General features: G+C 38.6%; 1 protein-coding gene across 3 annotated transcripts in view; it reads left to right on the forward strand.

Annotated features, from left to right (window-relative positions):
- snx29 (sorting nexin 29) overlaps positions 1-12,982 on the forward strand; it is a 594,171-nt gene that overhangs the window by 226,744 nt on the left and 354,445 nt on the right. Inside the window, exon 16 of one of the 3 annotated variants that reach the window (XM_068003255.1) lies at positions 7,076-7,260. The exons of the other annotated variants lie outside the window; for them this stretch is intronic. Coding sequence (XP_067859356.1) covers positions 7,076-7,096 — 21 coding nt within the window. The 3' untranslated portion in view covers positions 7,097-7,260. Of the gene's footprint in view, positions 1-7,075; positions 7,261-12,982 lie in introns of those variants that run through there. 3 annotated transcript variants of the gene reach the window in all.

Below are 12,982 nucleotides of genomic sequence, written 5' to 3' on the forward strand. Positions count from 1 at the left end.
CCATATTTCCACTTACATAGTGGCATAAAACTTGCTTATTATTTACCGTAATGCTCTTTGTTCAGTGACTTCCTTGTCCCATTGTGTAAAATTGCCTTTTTTTTTGTATTCCCTTTTTTTATTTTATTAAAAATGAGCTCTGCTTCTGGTTGATTTTGTAGCTGCATGATACTGTACGTACGAGTATACCTCATTTAAATTGCAACTTTGATGCCTTCATTTTTCACACACAGGCATGGTAGATTTGTGTTTGACATGTAAATTCTAATCTATAGACTAGTCTATTAATGTAAATTCTATTAATTTATGCACATATATACATTGTACACATATTGCGTTAAACCTGAATACGAGCACTGGTTAATGCTGTTTCCAGTTTTTGATCCCTTTTGGTTCATATTTTGGTCATCATATCACAAGAGCATCTGTGTGACTGCAGAAAGCCTCCAGATTGCTTCACAACCAAGCTCTGACTCTTATTAGTCATATAGTAGCTTCTGAGTACCCCACCTGCACAATGTGCCTGGTATAAATCGTCCTAAGTGCCCTTGCTGTCACGAGAGACAGCATAAGTAGGAGGAATGTTGTTGTAAAGCGGGATTATTACAGTCTCTTGTTTGTGTCAAAGTGGTCCATTCTTTTCTGCTAATAGGCTGATCTCATAGCATTGAGGAACCTGATAGTGTTTCCACAGTGGTGGCAGGGAGAGGGAGGCGGAGGCATCAAACCAATAAGCATAAGTGCACCAGAGGCATGGATCAGAGTCAGGCAGAAACCATGGATTGGATCAGAAATTTAGGAAGAGAATTGCAGCACTCTGCACCTGCTGCACTTAGCGCCACAACTTGGACATTAACTGATTCCAAGGTGGATATAGACTTAAAATGATCACAAATACTGATCACAGAAAAAGAGACAAGATAATTCTGTTGCTTTTTTTATTCATTCACGGGATGTGGGCGTCACTGGCAAGGCCAGCATTTATTGCCCATCCTAATTCCCTTGAGAAGATGGTGGTGAGCCGCCTTCTTGAACCACTGCAGTCCGTGTGGTGAAGGTTTTCCCACAGTGCTGTTAGGTGCACTGATGTTAACGGCATTAGTTCAGATATTTGTTAAGTTTTTTCTCACTGTTAAAATCTCTAATTGCGTAACAAGTAGAAAGTCTCTCTTTTGGCCTGATGTATGTGTGAATTGTTTATTGAGTTAAATAGGTATTGTGATATTCCACATGTGAAATATGCTGTGGGATATTAAACACATTTTGAAAGAGAGATGAATCATGAGAGTCAAGACTGATTTAATATTTAGTTCTAGGGTGAAATATTCAAATAGTATCAGTTTCACTTAAAATTGTAGATTCGAAATGGGATGAGCCATGTACTTAAATATTGTACACAGCTGGAGTATTTAATTAGTATCTGCATTTGGTTTGAAGTTTGAGATGGAGTAAGAACAATTTAACATTCTGAAGCATATGACTCTGTAACATGTAATGTGCTTCCTTAAATAAACCACTTTCAGTATTCTAAAAGTAACATGCTGTACTATCGGGAAACCTCATGACAATTTGTTTAGTTTCTGAAGTCATATTTGCAGTTTAACTAAAAGAAATGCACAGAAGAGAATTCTTCAATCATGGACATTTATGTTGTGAACAGCAGCAAATTAGTGGGGGTTTCTATTGGTGATGCACAGCTATTAAACAGTGACTCTAACAAATGAAAATAATGACATAATTTTTGTAGTTGTACAAATGTTTTGCATCCATATAAATGGTGTTCTTAGCTGGGAATGTAGAATATAGAATCTGTTCCATGACAAAGAATGACTAGATAAGTCATCAATGATTTGTCACTTGTGGGCTTTTAAAAGAGCTGTATTCCTTAGCTTGCATTGTTGGTGGTCAAATCACTAATGTGTTACGCTCTGCTGAATGAAATAAGCAATTAAAAAAGTACTGCAGGAAAGGCTTACAAAATCAAATTTGTGATCCATCCCTTCTGAACGGGATGATACTAGTTGAAAAAAAAATTCAAAATTATCATTTGATTATTTATATTTTAATATTCTAGTGACTGACCTGTTTATTAGAATGCTCCCCTATTCTTTTCTTGTGCTTTCAAGCGATGTAAGATGCTGGCGTCCAGCAGTCTCTGATTTCAGCCCTGGGCCAAGCACTGACTTGCAATCACATTTTGTTGCAAGAGTATACTGCAGTCCCTGTGAGTGGTGCTTTTACACTCTTCACCTTTTGAAAAGTATCAAAGTGTCTTCTCATAATAAAATGTTATGGCAACTCTTCATCCAGCATTCCCACATCACCACATATCATTTGAAGTGTTGTAGGGTCAACTCCCTAACAGCAAATGTGAGAACTATCCTGAGGAATGATGCTTTATCAGATTTACATTTAAAATTGGAAAAAAAAATCCATACAGCCCTTTTTGAATCTGTTTCATGAATAGTTTTGTATCGTACCATACCCATTGAATCCTCTTATTTGTAATAATTTCTATATAATTATTGAAAGCCTTTTGACTAATGCACATCCATAGTGCCACATCTGAAAGTATGACCTCATAGGTGCTGCATTTCAAAGTGTCATATATCCATAGAGCAAAAATTGTGATTGGCTCAAATAGCCTGGGGCTTGGGACTTTGAGTTGGAGATTTCACATGGGCCTGTAGCATTTTGGGTTTTACAAATAGGGACATAGCGTACAAGAGCAAAGAAACAAAATTAAAGCTGTGCGCAGTTTTAAATTCCAGAGGATGATTCCAGGTGAAAAACGACAGATATGAGGAGAATCTTCAGACATTGGTACATTTCTATTGGAGCAGAGGTTTAAGTGGTGTTTTAATAGATGATTTCAAAACTATGAAAGGTTTTGATAGGGTGAGTAGGGAAAGACTATTTCCACGCATTGGAGAGTCACTGATGAGGGGTTATTAATTTTAATTTGTCACTACAAAAGTGAGAAGAGAGTTCAGGCAAAATTTATTTAGGTATGAATGTGAAATACCATAGGGAATAGTTGAAGTAGAGGCCATTGTATCTTTTAAGGGAAGAGTAGATAAACATTTAATGCAGAGAAAGATACAGGGGTATGGAGAGAGAGTAGGGAAGCGAGATTAGTTTTAGATTGCTGTAGCAAAGATTCGGTGCAGACACTGTGAGCCAAGTTGCCTCTTTCTGTTCGGTAAACTTAGAATCATAGAAAGGTTACAGCACTGAAGGAGTCCATTCGGACCATCGAGTCCGTGCCGGCTCTATGCAAGAGCAATTCAGCTAGTCCCACTTCCCCGTCCTGTCCCCTGTAGCCCTGCAAATTTTTTCCTTTCAAGTACTTATCCAATTCCCTTTTGAAAGCCACGATTGAATCTGCCTCTGCCTCCACCACCCCCACTGGCAGTGCATTCCAGATCCTAACTTATATGGCACTTCTTTCTATTCGGTAGGTAAAAACTGAAAATGTTGAAACCTCAGAAAAAATCTTAGCACCATAATCTCTTGGGAGAGATAAAACTCCACAAATTCAGGTAGAAAGAGCTGGCACAGGCATGATGGTCCAAATGGCTTCCTTCTGTGCAATAAACTTATGTGGTTTCTATGGGTGTTGGTGATTTCCATTTGTTTTCAGCAATTTCTGTATGCCTGAGATGCATCATATGAGTTGTAGTTTTCATCCTCTCCTTTGGAACTACAAAAGTAGTAGACACATTCCCATGAGGGGGAAAGGAAGGACATCCACAGCTAGAGCTCCCTGGATGACTAAAGATATAGAGATTCAAATGAAATGGAGAAAGAAGGCTTATGACAAGTGTCAAGTTCATAATACAGTCTTGAACCAAGCTAAATATAGGAAGTACAGAGGAGATCTAAAAGAAGGGAATAAGAGGGGCAAAGAGAGAGTATGAGAATAGATTAGCAGCCAACATAAAAGGGAACCGAAAAGTCTTTTCTAAACATATAAATAGTCAAAGGAAGGGTGGGGCTGATTAGGGACCAAAAGGATCATCTTGTGGAGGCAGAGGGTATGGCTGAGATACCAAATAAATACTTAGCATCGGTCTTCACTGGAGAAGAGGATGCTGCCAATGTAGCAGTAAAGGAGGAGGTAGGAACGATACTGGATAGGAGGTACTTAAAAGGTTGGCGGTACTTGAAGTAGAAAAGTCATCTGGTCCAGATGGGGTGCATCCTAGGTTATTATGGGAAATAAGGGTAGAAATTGTGGCGGTTCTGGCCACAATCTTCCAATCCTCCTTAGATATGGGGGTGGTGCCAGAGGATTGGAGGATTGCATATGTTACACCCCTGTTCAAAAAAGGGGAGAGGGGTAAACCCAGCAATTAAAGGCCAGCCAGTGGAACGTCGGTGGTGAGGAAACTTTTGGAGACAATAATCCGGAACAAAATTAATTGGCACTTGGAAAAGTATGGGCTAATAAATGAAAGTCAGCACGGATTTGTAAAAGGAAAATTGTATTTGTCTAACTTGATTGAGTTCTTGGATGAAGTAACGGAGAGGGTTGATGAGGGTAGTGCGGTTGATGTGTACAGGATTTTCAGAAGGCATTTGATAAAGTACCACATAATAGACATGTATGCAGAATTAAAGCCCATGGGATTGAAGGGACAGTGGCAGTGTGGATACAAAATTGGCTGAGGGACAGAAAGCAGAGTAGTGGTGAACGGTTGCTCTTCAGACTGGAGGGAAGTATACAGTGGTGTTCCACAGGAGTCTGTTTTAGAAACATTGCTCTTTTTGACATATATTGACGATCTCCAGGGCTTGGGTATACAGAGTATAATTTCAAAGTTTGCAGATGAGACGAAACTCGGGAATGTAGTAAACAATGTGCAGGATAGTAACAGACTTCAGGAGGACATAGACTGGTGAAATGGGCAGACACATGGCAGATGAAATTCAGCGCTGAGAAGTGTGAAGTGATACATTTTGGTAGGAAGAATGAGGAGAGGCAATATAAACTAAATGGTACAATTTTAAAGGGGGTGCAGGAACAGAGAGACATGAGGGTGTATGTACACAAATCTTTGAAGGTAGCAGGAAAAGTTGAGAAGGCTGTTAAAAAAGCATATGGGGTCCTGGGCTTTATTAATAGAGGTATAGAGTACAAAAGCAAGGAAGTTATGCTAAATCTTTATAAAACACTGGTTAGGCTTCAGCTGGAATATTGTGTTCAGTTCTGGGCACCATACTTTGGGAAGGATGTCAAGGCCTTAGAGAGGGTGCAGAAGAGATTTACTAGAATGGTACCAGGGATGAGGGACTTCAGTTATATGGAGAGACTGGAGAAGCTGGGGTTGTTCTCCTTAGAGCAGACAAGGTTAAGAGGAGATTTAATAGAGGTGTTCAAAATCATGAACGGTTTTGATAGAGTAAATAAGGAGAAACTGTTTCCAGTGGCAGAAGGGTCGGTAATAATTGAACACAGATTTAAGGTGTTTGGCAAAAGCACCAGAGATGACATAAGGGAACAGTTTTTTACGCAGAGAGTTGTTATGATCTGGAATGCACTGCCTGAAAGGGTGGTGGAAGCAGATTCAACAATAACTTTCAAAAGGGAATTAGATAAATATTTGAAGGGAAAAAAATGACAGGGCTATGGGGAAAGAGCAGGGAGGTGAGACTAATTGGATAGCTCTTTCAAAGAACCGGCGCAGGCACGATGGGCCGAATGATCACCTTCTGTGCTGTAACATGCTATGATACAATGCCCAGACAATACTGTGACAACCAGGCTGAAAATTGACAAATAACAACAGTGAGGTGTGAACAGCAGAAAAGTACAAACATTAATAATTCATTTTTTCAGTCCTTTATATGGTTTAAGCCATTAAATGAAAATTCTGAGCTATGGTGCTGTTTGAATAGGTTTTTCTGTGCCATTGAGTTTTTGTTCGAAGCGCTGTGATACTTGCCTTGGACTTTGTCGGTGGAGTTGGTCAACCAGTCAAATTTGAACTACCTGTTCAGGTGGTAGTCGTAGAGAGATGAAAGGTGGGAAAATTGAGCAGTGCTACACCAGGGACAGCTTCAACAAAAGTAAAGGGGAGGAAGAATTATTTTCTAAACATGTACATAACTGAGAAGAAGGGAGATTTTGAAGGAGAGAGGATTAAGCAAATAAAGTGCTTGCATCTTAAGGCAATCCATTGTGGAAGGCTAAGTTAAAATAAATAATGTAAATAATTGGTAGTAATAGATTTTGAGGAGAGAAGATCAAGCAAAGTTAATTGGAGTATATGCAAGTTTTGTAAAATGATGGGCATTACAAATATAATAATATCTGTGAGGCCGTGTTTCTTTCAGTATCAGTAAATTATGTAATAATATGGTTTGCCTCAGGTCAGTTGTGATCTTGTAAAATTTACGACAGAAGGAGGCCATTCGGCCCATCGTGTCCGTGCTGGCCGTAAATGAGCCACCCAGCCCAATCCCACTTTCCAGCACTTGGTCCATAACCTTATAGGTTTTGGCACTTCAGGTACACATCCAGGTACTTTTTAAATGAGTTGAGGGTTTCTGCTTCTACCACCCTTTCAGACAGTGAGTTCCAGACCCCTACCACCCTCTGGGTGAAAACATTTTTCCTCAGCTCCCCTCTAATCCTTCTACCAATCACTTTAAATCTATGCCCCCTGATTATTGACCCCTGTGTTATGGGAAATAGGTCCTTCTTATCCACTCTATCTAGGCCCCTCATAATTTTGTACACCTCCATTAAATCACCCCTCAGCCTCCTCTGTTCCAAAGCGAACAACCCAGCCTATCCAATCGTTCCTCATAGCTAAAATTCTCCAGACCTGGCAACATCCTCATAAATCTCCTCTGTACCCTCTCTAGTGCAATTACATCCTTCCTGTACTGGTAAGGTAGCAGGACAAGTCGGCAAGGTGGTTAAGAAGGCATATGGAATACTTTCCTTTATTAGCCGAGGCATAGAATATAAGAGCAGGGAGGTTATGCTGGAACTGTATTATTAACTGATAACTGTATTAACTAATATATTGCTTCAGTAAATTTGCTGTATTACTGTTGTGTTTAGGCTGCATCTTGGCCGCTGTAGAAACCACATTCCAGGTTCTGGACTACTAATGGACAACGTCACAGGAGATCAAATGGTTAGAGGCCAATTTAGAAAAAGAAATTGAAAATGTTTCCTTATAATGAAGATCATTCCAACCATGGAGCAGCAATCTTTAATAAATAACTTCATGTGATCCACCTTGTCCCTCTCTACTGAACTGATGGATCACTATCTTTACTATTACCTTACTGTGAATAAATACAGAATTAAATTCACAGGGCAATATTATTCCAAATTAGAAGCTTTTGCAACATGTTTTGAGTTCTTAGTTATGCAACTTGATATAAAGAGGAAAAAATAGTTTTTTTAAATTGGAATTTCTTTGTTGTCTTGTATGTATGAAATTACATTGTGGAGCTCCAGTTCGTGGAATGAACCACACTCTTCCTCTTTCATTCATCATCCACATACAAATAAATTGGCATCAACCAGCAGGGAACTTGTGCGACTCTATCCCTCAAGACTTTTTCTTGCAGCTGTCAAACAAACCATATGTTTTGACTCCATGCTGCGCTGAATATAAGACATTATTCCAGAGTGAAGCTTCAAATCTGTTGCTATTATCAGCAGCAGTTCTACTCTTGTTTCACATCATGAATAAGGTCTTCAATCTGCCAATATTTTTTTTTCAGTACCTAATTTTGTCTGGTGGTTAATTTCTAGTTTTGTTGGTCTTTTCCAAATAATTTGAAGCGTGTTATTTTGGTTTTCTTTTTTTCTTTGTTCTCAGTCATCCTGGATTCATGTCTTGAATCATCTGAACAAGAAATCCCAAAATAAATCCTTAGGAGTGAAACTCCAAAACATTTTATATTAACCACATCTTGAAACCTAATATCTAATTGAAGATAACCTTAGCTGCAAATGTAAAAAAGTACAAGGCTGTGCTGCTTTCAAGACTTTGGTGTTTCAGGCTTGGGTCACTTTGGTTGTGAGGTTGTTGCAGTGGTTCATAGCTGATACAGATTGTACATCTACCCATTTGTTCTGACCACTTACTGTACAACTATCCCCTTAAGGGAGAATTGGCTGGTGGTGTCAGAGCTAAAGGTAATTTTTTGAAATCTTTTCAGTGAAGTTGTGTTCTTACCAGATGGACACCTCAAAACGCAGTAAATAATGGAGCAGCATGTTGTCATTCTATGCAGCTGTTGTTCCAAGAAAAGAGGTGAGACACTCAACACTGGTCACAGATAGGATTCCTAAAGCAATATGTTCAGAGTGACCTGCCATATCTGATCACCTGTTGATCAGCTTAGAAGTTTCCTTCCTAACCAGAATACAATTTGTTGTTGTCTAGTGCTTTGCTTTGTTGATATAGTGATGAATATTTGGAGTTGTAACCAGGAAGGATGGCAATGCTATTAAGTGCAGGATTTGATGAAACAAAGGTTTCAGTACTTATTGGACATTAGTATGTTTAGGAATGGGAGTATTCTGTGTGGAAATTTAAATAAGTTTACACCTGATGCTTTACTGTAAAGTTTTGATATTTATACATATCAGCTTTATAATTCAGAACCAAAACTACTGCTGTCTGAATTCTCTCTAAAGGTGTCAGTTTGGCTCAGTTGTAGCACTTTTACCTTTGAGTCAGAAGGTTGTGAGTTCAAGTCCCCTTGCAGGGCTTGAGCACATGGCCTTGGCTTAACCCTTCAGTGTCGTATGGAGGGAGTGCTGCATTGTTGGGGTTGCTGTCTCTCGGATGAGATGTTAAGCTGAGGCCTGTTCAAGTGGATAGATCCTGTAAAAGATCCTATAGTACATTTTTTTTCTCCTGGCTAATATTCATCCCATAACTAACATCAACAAACAGATTAATTGGTCATTCATTTCACTGCTGTTTGTGGGACCTTGCTGCATTTACCTGCTAAACAACAGTGACTACATTACAACAAGTAATTCATTGGTCGCGAAATGCTTTGTCAATTGCTGACGACATTAAAGACACAATATAAATACATCTGTATTTCTTCCACCTCCTTCATTTTCTAGGTTGTTTTATCCATACCTAAATTTCCCTCACTGAGTGGATGAACAGGTTTCCTCTTCCCAGACTCTGTCAGTGTCACTCTTGAACTCGACACATTTTTGTCTCACTTCCGGAGACTGATGGAGTTTTTTTTTAAACCCCTCCATAACTCAGGAGATGGAAGGAGAAATGTACAATGCAAATCACTGCGGTACCATTACTGCAGAGCAAATTGTCTGCACGTATATGATGCAGGACAAAAAGATTAGAGCAGATGAGGCGGGACAGAAAATGTAGTACTTTTCAATTGTCAAACCAAAATAAACAGAAATATTAACATTTCAGTTCAAATGCAAAGATGAACAACATTCAGAAAAGTATGCGGAAATCATTTTGTTGCTGAATTTAAGCACATTTCCATCTGTTCACTTGAAATTTGTGATGGGAACCAATGATACCGTACTCATAACTCTGCAGACTAATATATATGCCATAACAGTCTAGTTTTTTAAATTCATTACGAGGCTACATACAGTGTATAAAATAATAAGAGATTGTATATCTGTAGAAATGTAGCCCTGGGCTGAATTGAATAAGGAGCAACAGTTTCCCAGCAGCATAACTGTTACCAGCACCATTAAGCACAGACAATTAGAGAGCATTGGAAAGTCTAATGGTATCCACCCTGATTTATACTTTGGAAAATGATTTCATGTCAGAAACTCAGGGTTCCAAAATAATAATGGGATTTTAGTCTTGGACAGGTTAACATTCAGATTTCTTCAGGTAATGTTTTCTGCAGCATTAAACAATTATGATTCGCTGTAGCACTGGTAACTCGCATATGCTAAATGTTCAAATAGAAATGCATTAACACAAAGACGCTAAGAGCTTGATAACTTCTAATTTCTTTTTAGCTCATGATTGCCACTTACTTTTGATTTGGTTAATATTGTATAACAGTTGGTAGTGACAATGAGTATAGTTTGTTTTAAAGTTCTGTTTCATCTAGGGAGAGTAGAAATCCTGTCTATTTGAATTGATTAACTTGATGCATTTATGGGAATAAAGAGTAAATGTTGCATGATGTTAATTTGGTCATTGCAACAAATCCATTATTTTCCTAAAAGCATTTTCCAGGTACTTGAAAGTAGAATTTCCTCAGATTTTACTGTGAAAACCACAGTTCAAATTTGTTCCATTTTTAAGTTTGATTTTTTTTTTTAGTAATGTTTGCAAACAAAGGCACTTTCAACTCACATTGGGGCTGTAAGGTTGGTCATCAATCATAGCTGAGGCTGAATTTTGATGGCATTATTGCCTTACCGAAGTCTTGCACGCCAGAAGAATGATGTGATCCAGCTACTCAAATAGGCCCCAATAACCTGCTGCCCTCCCCCAAATAGAGAAACATTATACCCAACAACTCTTATTCTCTTATTTATTCCCTTTCCCTTTCTGCAGGTCACTGGGAGGTGGGGGTGGAGTGACAGCATGATTAATTTATAGCATGGAATGCGTAGTTTGGCTTTATAACTCTAGACATATTTATGAGAACGTGTATGCAAACTCAGCAATGAGAAGACCATTACAGATCAGATCAGATTGTTTTATTTTTGCACTGCAAATTTCTGGAAGTGCGAATTGATAACGGCGTGGCAAAGTCAATGGGGCCTCTCGGACCTTGGTGAACGACGGGACCAACAGTCTATCTCCTTAACCAATTAAATTTAAGGATAGAGAAAGAAACAGAGTGAACGACTGAGAAGGAAATAGGGTGAACTAAAGTCAAATTAGATACAGAAAGAAAAATAGAGAGGGAAAGAAAGATTGGATTAAGAGAGAGAAAAAAGAAACAAAGGAAAAGTAAGAAAAGAAATTAAAAATTTAAAAACCCGTAGGAACAATATACTACTTGCGGGTGTAAGACTCCACAGTTTCATGTCAGGACCATAAATCACCCCATTAACGGTCTGTCCGGCGTGAAATAGCAGCCCTAACTTTCTGCGGCGAGTTTAATTCGTATTTACGGCGCAAATCCAGCAATTTCTTGACACTCATAGGAAGGTTGACAGAGAAACTGCGGTTGTTCTCCTTGGAATAGAGAAGATTGAGAGGAGATTTGATAGACATATTTAAAATTATGAAGGGTCTGGACAGAATAGATAGAGAGAAACTGTTCCCATTGGCAGAAGGGTCAAGAACTAGAGGACATGGATTTAAGGTGATTGGCAAAAGAACCAAAGGTGACATGAGGAAAAACTTTTTTACACTGCGAATGTTTAGGATCTTGAACGCACTGCCAGAGCGGGTGGTTGAGGCAGATTCAGTCGTGGCTTTCAAAGGGGAACTGGATAAGTACTTGAAAGGAAAAAAATTGCAGGGCTATGGGGATAGGGCAGGGGAGTGGGACTAGCAGGATTGCTTTTGCACAGAACCGGCACGGACTCGACAGGCCAAATGGCCGCCTCCTGTGCTGTAACCTTTCTATGATTCTATGATGTTATCTCAATCCTTCAATATGCAAGAACATTTTAAGACATCTTATTTCAGTTTTTGTTATGTGCAACAAACAGATGCTGTGTATAGGATTATTTGGTGATACTAAACACTTCCCTCAAATGATAAAAGCAGTTGCTACGAAGCATTTTGTTCTAAAAAGGAATTACGTATAATGCAGGGAAAAACGCCATTAGAACAAAAGATTTTATTTCAGAACAAAATTGAGATTTGAATGTCATAGACCTATGGAGCATCAGCTGGGAGCAGGAAGAACACTCGTACAATTGGAGATAAGTAATAACTACATTTGTTATGAGTTCTTACTTTTGCATGATGATTCATTAAAGTGAGCCCCTCGAGATAATTGTAAGTAGCATCAGAATTTACATTGGTAGTTGCCCATGTGTATCTAGTCAGTGAGAGTGTATCCGGAACAAATTAATATGAAATACGTAAGCTCATAAGAGATGTAACATTTTAAAAAAAAAGTGAAGGCATTAACAGAAGTCAGTGTATCTTATAAAAAACCAAGTGCAGGAATTGCACAGCAGGCCAGTCAACATCTGAAAGAGTAAGATTGATTAATGTCCTGGGTGCAGCCCTTCATCAGAACCTCCTATGCCTTGATGAAGGGTTCTGCCTGACACGTTAACCTATCTTTTTCTTTCAGATAATGACTCACTTTCTGTGCAATTCTAGCATTTATGTTTTTATTTCAGATTTCCAGCATTCATGGCTTTTCTTTTTAGCCCTACATTTTTTTTGATCTTATAATTAGCACGGCAAGCACATAAATTGGATTGAGTGGCTGCAGGTGATGGTATTGTTAAAAAAAAAAGTTGAGAACAAAAGACTGTGCGTTTTGTTATCATTTATATTGAATATGATATTGAACAAAAGCAAATTACTTTTGTACCATCTATTTTATTAAAACTGACTGCAATAAAAGCCTCATTAGAACTCATCCAGATCACTGTCTCCTTCCAAAACGGTGGCGAAGCACGTTGGCCAGTAAATTGGTATGGTGCCCTAGGCAGTAGATTAAACAACCTATATGGGGATAGAATTGCTAAGTAACATTCCTTTCAAACATGCAATAAGTACCACTGGATTTATTTTATAATATCAGTGCCACAGCTAATTTTGCATGACTGTACACGTCCTCCACCTGCTCATAGCTGTTTATGGTGTAAAGAAAATCGCAATCTCACATCCACTGACAAAATATTGTTTTATATTAAATAATAATACTTTAGGGCTAGCCCATTGTGCTATTTATGATAACACATTGTCATACTCAGAAGACCTGCTTATGACAAAGGATCAAAAAAATCAATGGGTAGCTCAGAAACAGGTCAGCTTAGTACAGCAACATCATTGTTTCCTCCTAG

Source organism: Heptranchias perlo, chromosome 22 (assembly GCF_035084215.1).
Source record: "Heptranchias perlo isolate sHepPer1 chromosome 22, sHepPer1.hap1, whole genome shotgun sequence".
Taxonomy (NCBI): domain Eukaryota; kingdom Metazoa; phylum Chordata; class Chondrichthyes; order Hexanchiformes; family Hexanchidae; genus Heptranchias; species Heptranchias perlo.